This window comes from Elephantulus edwardii, unplaced genomic scaffold, assembly GCF_000299155.1.
Source record: "Elephantulus edwardii isolate Elephantulus edwardi_28Jun2011 unplaced genomic scaffold, EleEdw1.0 scaffold00092, whole genome shotgun sequence".
Taxonomy (NCBI): Eukaryota; Metazoa; Chordata; class Mammalia; order Macroscelidea; family Macroscelididae; genus Elephantulus; species Elephantulus edwardii.
This window is the reverse complement of record NW_006399842.1, coordinates 1,523,542-1,533,622: the sequence shown is the minus strand read 5'-3', so window position 1 is coordinate 1,533,622 and position 10,081 is coordinate 1,523,542. Positions and strand designations below refer to the sequence as shown.

At 48.2% G+C, this 10,081-nt stretch overlaps 1 protein-coding gene across 1 annotated transcript in view; it reads left to right on the top strand.

Annotated features, from left to right (window-relative positions):
- Positions 1 to 1,332: 1,332 nt before the first annotated feature.
- The window catches only part of DAB2IP (DAB2 interacting protein), a 146,370-nt gene continuing 137,621 nt past the window's right edge, over positions 1,333 to 10,081 (top strand). The window contains exon 1 of the mRNA XM_006890746.1: positions 1,333 to 1,456. Within this exon, the coding sequence (XP_006890808.1) occupies positions 1,333 to 1,456 (124 nt within the window). The remainder of the gene's footprint in view (positions 1,457 to 10,081) is intronic.

Sequence of the window (10,081 nt, the reverse complement as noted above, 5' to 3'; positions counted from 1 at the left end):
CTGTTTACATAGGTGTTGGATATGGTCTCTCTGCTTTTTGTGTGCTTGAAATATGCACCAAAACATAGACTGTATGACAATAATGTGTATATAAAATGTTGGTTGCTTCCGGATCATCGTTCCTTTATGAATAGCATTCTGGAATGAGACTGATTGATACAGTAATTGAGGCAATGGGGGTTGGTGTATCAGAATTAGTGAGACTGGCTCAGGACAGGGAAGGTTCAGAGCTGCGGTACACAGGGTCGCAGGTGACTCAGTGACACATAATAACAATAACATAGTATGACAGGTTTGAAAGTAGGAGTGGCATCCACTTCCTATACAACATGCCTCCAGAAATTCTATGAACTTTGATAAACGTCCATAGTTGTAGAGGGGCTTTAGGCCTTTTGTTCAGAGGGTCGCAGAGTCGTGCTTGACTGGAAGGCAATCAACAACAACACATATAAAATGTTACTGTTAGGTGCTGTCAAGTCGGCTATGATTCATAGTGACCCTGTGAACAACACCTCTGAACCTTGGCCATCCTTCCATCTCTGACACTCTTGATTCCCCTGTTACAGGATCTGGGTCAGATTGACGCCTTGTTGAGGGTCTTCCTCTCTTTCTTTGACTTTCCACCTTTCCCAGAATGATGGCTTTTCCCAGGGATTGGCCCCAAAGGGAACAGGTTTTAAAAGGCGAAGACTAGACATGTTATTCTCCCTGAAAGGGAAGTGGTTTTTAGCCGGCTGGGGCTACAACCAGCCAGTTCGATTCTCAGCCTAGCGAGCTTGGGGCAAAACCGGGGCGAATTCATTCGTACTCTAATTAAAAGTGACTGTTTCCCGATGGCTGTGTCCGCTGGTCGCCTGGCCTGGCCGCCTAAGCCGTGCGCTCTGCTTCGTGTCTGGAAGCGCACACACGCGGGTGTGAGCAGTCTACACTCGCCCCTGGGATGGGGCGCCCTGGACGTCTCGGGATCGGGCTTCCAGTCCTCAGGCGCTTAGAGGCAGGAACTCTCCTGCTTCCCTAGGCGGAGGCCTGGGGTCTCCGGACGCTCCGGGCCGCCTCGCCCCTGGGATTCCAGGCCGGGATTTCCCCAGCACTGACTTTCGGGCCGGTGCCAGCCCGGCCTCCTGGTCCCCAGCCCCCGCCGCGGGGCCGGCTGCTCCGGAGAGGGGGGAGAGGAGGAGGAGTTTGAGAGACTTTGTGGGGCAGCCTTGGTCTCGGCGGCGGCTGCACCGGGAGCGCGGGACAAGGCTGGGATGCCCGCCGGGCTGTCCGGAGCGGGCGATGGGGACCGTGTGAGCGCGCCCAGGCCCGGCCCGGTGCCCGGCGGGCGGCAGCATGTCCGCGGGCGGCAGCGCCAGGAAGAGCACCGGGAGGCCCTCCTACTACTACCGACTGCTGCGGCGGCCCCGGCTGCAGCGACAGAGGAGCCGCTCCCGCAGCCGGACCCGGCCTGCCAGGGGTAGGCGCGACCCCGACCCCTCGCCCCCAGCCCTGCCCACTGCCACCTGACCTGATGCCCTGGGGTACCATGGACCCAGTCTTCCCGCAGTCACTCAGCGGGACGGTCCCCTCTCACTTATGCCCATCACTGTGTCTGCAGGACCCCATTCCACCAGCTTCTCCCCCCTTCTCCACCCCGTTGTCTTTTGAAGCTTCTAGTGGTTTTCGTGCGCCATGGGCAAGGAGAGGGGAGATGGGAACTCTGAGTTCGCTTCCTTTGGCCTCTTAGACCTGAGCTTCTATCTCATTGTGCCTCAGTTTACCCACTAGCAGGTCATGAAGTGGTCTGTGCTGAACCTTGTCTTATCTCTCCTAGCTTCTAAGCTTTGCTGCATCTAGTCTTTAGCTTTGCTTTTTTGGGAACCTACCAGACAGCCCACTTCTCGTGAGGGATCGGTGAGGGAATCTTTGGCTCCCAGAGCTTTTGATTCTGAAGGTGAGTGAGTTTTACCCTCTCCTGAAAAACGGATTTCTTCTTCTGGTCTAAGAGGCCGGCGGGCTAGAGGGGGAGGTGCAGGCTGCATTTTTCTTTTTCCAGTAACTGGATCCTCCGCTGGAAATGAGTGTGATCCAGGGGGCTGCCCTCAGGGCTGGGTGGGGGCCAGGACACTTCCTTCCCTGGCTGGCTTAGAGGAAGGATGGAGGCCCTCTGGAGAGACCAGAGTCCAAGGCAGAGGCTCAGGCCCACCTGAGGGTGTCTAGGGCGAGTGGTGTGAGCTGGGGTGGCGGCACTAAGCGGGGGACCTGGGTTGCCTTTCTTCCACCAGCTTGCCTTGGGAAACCAGGAGACTGGCCCTGTACCGAGCCTGTCCAGAGGGGCTGTGAAACGCTGTGCTCTGAATGTGCACTAGGGCTAAATCCCGACCTCTTGAATTGTTGGTTGTATATCCTGGGCCTGAAGCACCTCTCTGACTCTCAGTTAATGTTAGTTTTGCTTTTCCCAGAATGGGGAGGATTTTTCCCACACTCAGGGCTGAGCAACAATTTCCAGGGCTTCTTCAGGAAGTAGTGAGCTCTTGGGGTGGAAGAGCAGAGCCTGGGGGTGGGCACAGGTGTTAAAGCTTTGAAGTTCAAGCCCTGAGGGTCCTGACTAGGTTCCTCACTTCATGCCTTTTCTGAAATGGCCTCTGGCTACTCCTCTTCCCTCTTCAATCTTGGTCGTGGAGACCAAGAGATCTGAGTTCAAGCAAAAACCAGTGTGAATTCAGACACATCTGTTTTCCTTCTTAAGCCTCATTTGCCTCCTCTGTAAAATGGGAGAATGAGTCCATGAAGAAACAAGTGCATACTGTGACAAGCAAGAGTAGTACAAATGCCTAGTAATGCTCAGGCGACTCTAGGGGTCTCTCCTGCACCCCTACTCTGCGTTACTCTTCACCTTGGAAATTCCTTACACAATCTTTCACTCCACTTTTCATCTCAGCCTAGTTCATCCCTGGCTTTCAAGGCACAGAGAGGACCAAAAGCTCTCTAAACTATTTCTGCTGACTGGCTGTGGAGGGGACAATCCCCATGCTGAAGCTTGCCCTGAGCCCCAAATCCCAGACCTTACAGGAGCCCTGCATTGCGTCGTCCCCCACCTTTGAAAGAGCTCTCATCCTGCTTGAAGTAGGGAGGAGACTCTCTGAGCAGAAGTTAGCACTGAGAAATCAAGGAGAGCTTCATAAAGGAGGGGACATTCGGACTGGATCTCACTGAAATGGATAGGATTTCCCTGGCAGAAGGAGTGGATGAATCAGAACTGAGTTTAATCCCAGCTCTGCGTCTAACTATCTTGGGGCAGTTATCTCACCAAGCCTCAGTGACCTTGGCTGGTAAATGATAAATGGGATAAAAATGGTAGAGTTGTAAGAACAAGAGAATGCATGGGAAGCTAGAAGCCTATACCTGAGACTCAGGCCATAGTTGAGTATGACCTATTGTCCTTTCTCTGGGAAGAAGGAACAGCCTGTGCAAAGACAGGAAAAAGGAAAATGCGTTGGGTATTGTGGACAGAGTTCTTCCAGGGGCAGGGATGGAGGGTGGGCTGGGAGGAGGAAGAGCAGGGAACATGCTTTGGAGCCTGACTGAGGAGGTGTGTGGGCCAGTGGTTCAGGCAGCTTATGAGGTAAAGGCTGGGTGGAGGAAGACAGGGCAGCCTTCTCACTGCTCTTCTTTGAGGCAATGCTCCCCACCTCCCCAGGTGATAACTCATGCTAAAGAGCCCACTAACTGGTCTGCAATCCCATCTCAGTCTCCCACTGTGTGGAGGTTGTTTCTTCTGCTGTGATCTTAGACCGTGGAGGAAGGGGTTGTACCCAGCACCCCAGCCTAGTTCAAACCCTTATTCCACATTTGTTCTAGCTTGTCCATTAACTAGGATGCGAAAATGACCCAAACTCTGGTGGTGGGGGGGATGTAGTATTGAGAAGCAGGGATGGAGTGGGCTGTCAGAGTGGACTGTCTGTAGGACTCACACCGCAGGCTGGGTGGGGGCAGGGCTGTTACCAGATTTCCACCGCTCAGCAGGCTTCCTACCACACCCACTCCATCTCCAGCTCCAGCCGCTCTAGAGCAGTGGGGAGGGAACTCATTGCAGGACTTTGTCCCAGGCAAGGATGTGAGTGAGGTACAGGACTACAGCTGCCCAGGTTTGAGCAGCATGGGGCACTAAGCAGGGCCCTTCCCTCTCTGGGCCCGTGGAACATTTCCATTTGGGGATTGGGCAGAGGGAGACCTTTGGTTACTGGGAGCTTGATGATGGCCAGAGGTCACAGTGACCTGTGGATGGCAAGGTGATATGGCTCTGCCACCTGGTGCCTTGTGATCTTGGAATGTGCTTGAAGGCTGGACATGGCCCTTTGATTTGAGGAGTGTCTTATCCCCAGAGGGTGTCACTAGCCAGGATGTTTTCAATGAACTTTCAATGTAGCCACAGTTCTTTTACATAATGTCCTGGACCCAGCTCATAGGTATATGCTTATCAGTAAGTAGCTTCAGAGAGCAACCCTCACTTTTTCTCTCTTTCTCACACACACACACACACACACACACACACACACAACTGTTGAGTCAGGTCAAACTCATAGCAGACCCTGCAGGAGGTTTCCAAGTCTGTGAACCACACAGAAGGAGACTGCTTGCTCATCTGCCTTTCACAGATTTGACTCAACTAGAGAAGCCTTTGGATTTGCAGTGCCCCTCTCTGGATTGTACCACTATTGCTGGCCCTTCTGCAGGGACTCTGTCCAAATCAGGAGCTAATTCAACATAAGGAGCACCCTATGCCTCAGGGGTTAGAGGAACCCTTCATTAGAACATTACAGAGGAGGCTCCCTTTCAGCCAGGACAGTCCTTGGTTATGGGACAACTTCCTCCATCTTTTTCCCCCTTCTTTTTAATAATACTTAATGTTGGTGTTCCCTTACCACCCAAGATAACAAAAAGTGATATATAGCCATCTATCGTTGTTAGGTACTGTGGGATTGAGTTGGACTCAGCAGCTCTATGTGACAGAGAAAAGCTGTCTCATAGAGTTTTCCAGGCTATGATCCTTATGCCACCATGCTGGGATAAGTAGAAGGTCAAGCAGAGAGGAAGATCCTCAGTGAGGTGGTTTGACCCAGTGATTGCCACAGTGGGCTTGAGCGTGACAGAATTGTGAGGATGGTGCCAGATAGAGGGCAGGATTTAGCTCTGTTGTTTGTAGGGTCGCTAAGAACCATGGTTAAGTCCATGGCACCTAACAACCTTCATAGAAGCAGATTGCCAAGTCTTTCTCCCTCAGATCCCTGCGGTAGGTTCAAACCACCAATGTTTCAGTTAGCAGCTAGCACTTAACCCCCTGGGCTTTTCTCAGCTATAGTAGGGGTCAGCGAACTGCAGCCGGAAGAGGCCAGATCTAGCCCTTTTCCTATTTTTGTATGACTTGGGATCCAAGAAGTCTTTTATACTTTTGAATGATAAGAGAGGGGGGTAAAAAACACAACCCACCCTAAAACCAACAAATCCCAAAAGAAAAAGAAATACTTTGTAATGTGAAAACTACATGTAGTTCAAATATCCATGTCCATAAATAAGGCAGAGTTGAGTACCTGTGGCAGAAACTATATGGCCCACAAACCTAAAATATTTATTGTCTGATTCTTGATGGAAAAAGTTTGCTGACCGCTGAAGTACACTAAATTTTCTCGCTCTCTCTCCAGGGATAATGAACATCCTAAAGTTGCCATGTGTCCTGGCCACGTGTGTGTGCGCTTACACTTTTACTACAGTAGCAAATGTTTCAAAATCCATAACGCAGTATTTTAAAAATGTATAAAGAGAAACTGCACGTGGCAGAGAAGGGCAAACACATATCTACAGTCTGAGACCTCTTTACTCTCCTGCATCCCTGAGGTACAGAATAAATGCCAGCTCGCTCCCTGTTTGGAACAGGCCCTGCGGCTGCAGGAAAAAAATGTCACAGGAGAAAACTCCTGAATAAAAACAGAGAAGGTGACACTTCAGACTGAAACCACGAGATATCTTCAGAAAGCAAAAGAGGAGAACGAAACACTGGGAGGAAGGAAGCCTTGTCAAGCCAGTTAATTAATCCTTGGAGTAACTAGAAATCCAGAGTGTACTGGAAAACAGAATTCTTTGAAAGTGAGATCTACCTCAAGATGAGGAATAGGAATCTTGTAGTCAAAGCAGTTGTCAGACGGTTCAAGTAGAATGGCGTAGAGTAGAGCTGGTGGCAATGGCTATAAATACGTTTGCAGGACATTTAGTGGACTGTTCTGGAGGCCAGGGAGTGTACTCCCTTGTCTTGCCTTTGTGGAGATCTACATAGCACCCTCTGATTGGAAGTGGAAAAATAGCATGTCTCCTCAACTCTTCCACCTAGGGCCCATGCCAAGCCTGCCTTTCCACATTCTCTCTTGAGGAGCGGATGTGTCTCCACCGCATCTCTCTCTCTCTCTCTCTCTCTCTCTCTCATTCACACACACACTCACACACACACCCTCCACATTTCCTTTGAGGAGCTGATGTGTCTCCGTCTCATATCACACACACACACCTCCTACCGTGGTCATCATCAGGATCTGGAAGGGAGCTCTGTCTGGTGCCTTAGTGGTAAGGTTGATTGCCGTTGAGTTGAGCACGACTCATAGTGACCCTATGAACAAAAGTCCTGAAGACTTTCTAGACCTGTTGACATTATCAAAGTTCATAGAGTTTCCAGAGGCATGCTGTTTAGGAAGTGGATGCCACTCCTGCTTCCAAAACTGTCTTAAACTGGGAGCTCCACCAAACACTGTCCGCCATGGGTAACCGTTACGGCATTTCACACTCCAGTGACACAAGGTTCAGCATCACTGCTACCTCAGTTTACCTCAGTTCAGCATATTGACAGAAGAGTGCTGTAGCACTTAGAAATTCACCAGCTTCTTTGAGGGAGAAAGATGGACAGTCTCCTCACATGTGGTTTACTGCATCTGAAAACTGGAGGGTCAGTTATAGTTTGGTTCCAACTCCAGTACACAATAACAACAGGCTCTAGAAAGGGTGCCCTGAATCCTAAGCCCCATCCAGACATCTCCAGGCCTCTCATTAGATCCTACCCCACCAGACTCTACCCCTCTGGCAGCAGTGCACAACCTCATCTAATTCTGATCAGCATCCTGACCTTAAAGGCAATTTCAACTCTGCGTTTAATTCCTTTGAAAGGCAATGGGATATTCCCAGTTCCAAGCCCTCATGACTCCTCTTCCTCAAACCCAACAACATAAACACAAAATGGGAAATCAGATGAGGCGTCCCTCCTCTCTCTTGGCCTTGTCTCTGGAGCTTGGGTGAGACCTAGCCATGTAGAGGAACAGCAGCAGAGAGGGACTGCGCTTCCTAGGCATCCTGAGACTTAATTTCCTCTCATTTATCTCGGCAGCATCCTTCCTCCATTGAGGTGCCTTTACCAACATGGGGAAGCTTTTTAAGTCTAACTGCTGGGCTTCTGCATTTCCTTCCTGTGTGATCATACACCTTTTTACTCCATCCTACTGACTCTCTCAGTCTCCTCCTATTACAGTTAGAGCTGTTCCAGCAGTTAGTTTTAGGATCAAAGCATGCATACATGACATTGTCTTTGTATCTCTTAAGTTTCTCCACATTTTCTGATGTTCCATTTTTGCTGCATACAGATATTCAGTTATCCTAGCACTGTTCTTTGAAAAGCTATCTTTTCCACCATCAATTTTCCCTTGGCACTTTTTTCCTCTCAAATCAATTGACCAATACATATATGGATCTATTTTTGGACTCAGTTCGATTCCATTGATCTGTATGTCTAATCTTATGCTAATCCCACACTATCTTGATTACTCTAGCTATATTTCAGACTATAAAGTCTTGAAATCAGGTAATATAAGTCCCTAACATGTTTCTTCTTTCTCAAAATTGACTCTTCTTGGGTCTTTGTTTTAGACTTAAATTTAAAATTCTGCCTGTCAATGTCTTCAGCTCGCATGCTAGCTTGTTTGGTCCTCCCCCCACACCCCGCAAGTTTTTTATTTATTTTGGTTAACAAAAGGAAGTACGTCAAATTCATTGGTAACACATGTCAAGCTCTGCTAGGGCTTTGATTAGATTGCATTGAATGATAGATCAGTTTGAGTAGATTTGTCATCTTAATAATACAGAGTTTTCCAGGCCTTGATTGTAGTGTCTATTTAGATCTTTAACGTTTCTCTGCAATGTTTTGTACTTATTAGGGTACAGTCTTGCACATGTTTTGTTAAATTTCCTCATAAGTGTTTTCTTATGCTTTTTGTCAAGAATTGTGCAGATACTGATATATGACCTTCCTTTAGATTACCGAGTGAGCTTGGGAGAGGTTCTTGGATGTTGGCAGAAGATGTGAGCCTTCTGGGTTAAAGCTAAAGCACTCTGCTGCTAGTGACAGAAAAGGGGGCATGAGTCGCATATTTACATTTGTTCTCTTTTCCAGAATCACGATCTATTCTAGAATGAAATCATCTGTTATGTTTTTCAAATTATGATTCCACGTGCCTTCCTCAATCTGATGTACAATCTATGGATCTATCAATTATCTGGCTGAAAATTACACTACTTTGTTTTCCTTCTGTATTAAATTAGTCAATTAGGAATTTGGAGATTATTTAAAATTTCAATTCCAGGTGGTCAAATGCAGGGACTCTGGTGGCCTAGTGGTAAAAAGCTACACTAACGACCCAAAGGCAGGTGGTATAAAACCGCCAGCTGCTGGTAAGGAGCTGCAACTACAATCCCAGAGGCACAGGTTCGAAGCCACCAGATTCTGTGCCGGGGAAGGAGGGACAATTTCCTCCTGTACCAGTCAGATCTGATTTGACGGTACACTCACACAAAAATAATAAAATTTAAAAAACCAAAAAAAACCCGCCAGCTGCTCTGAGAGAGCAAAAAGGGCAGTTGAGTCCTCCTGTGTGATTTACAGCCTCTGCATACCCAGTGGAGGATGAGCTGTGAGTTGATTCCAACCTGATGGCACACACACACAAACACACAAAACCAGAAAGAAAAACTTTAAATGATGTGTGAAGATAATACGTGCATGCTGATCAGTGGGTGTATTAGTTTCAGGTGACTGCTGTCCCAGATTACCACCACCAGACAACACGGATTTCTTAGTTTACAGGTCTAAAAGGCAGATATAAATTTCACTGAGCTAGACCAAGGAGTTTTCAGGGCTGCATTTCTTCTGATGCTCCAGGGGAAAGTGCATTTTCCTAGCACTTTCCAGCTTCTAGAGGCTGCTCACAGTCCTTGGCTTGTGGCCTCTTCTTCCATTTCCAAGTTTTGCTTCCATTGTTGGAAGCTCGAGGGCGTAGTCTGCAGGGAGCTGCACGGATAAATGAAAATGACACTGCTCTGCAGAAGGAAGGTGGACATTCTCCGCTCCTGTAATTGATTTATAGCTTTTAAAAACCTGCTGGACGGTCAGCTATTCATTGGTTCCATCTCAGTGGCAATAATCTTCTGTGTCTGTTGATACATTCTCTGCCTTTTCTTATTCTGACTCTCCTAACTCCTTAACAACTGATGTGATTACATTGGGCCTGCCCAGATAATGCTTTCTAGTGAAGACCACCAGAAACACACTTGTAGTGAAGATACTGGGTTTATTGCTCATTGCCTTGAGGGAGAACACACCCTGAGGAGCCCTGGGCTTATCAGTAAGAGTTAAGAATCTATCAGTGCTTCAGTTGAGTGATTGTGGGAGAGTCTAATGAATCCCTTGATGGCACTGATAGTTAAGTGCTGTTATTAACGGTTGAACGTACCCCGAAGCACCTGGAAGAAAGGCCAGGTGATTGCTGAAATTAATTAGACCTTACCCTGTTCTACTGTGATACACACAGGATTATTATGAGGCAGAATTGACTTAATGGTGACTGGTTTTGTGCTCCCCCCCCCCCTTGTGGAAACAAGATTCCTTTGAGATTGGATGCTATGAGAAGTCAGGGCAATTCTGTGATTGTGACTCTCAAATCTTTCCAGCAGGAAGAGGAGGCTCCTTCAAGAATAGAGCTGGGGGATCGGTAAAGAAGCAGCATTCTTTTAT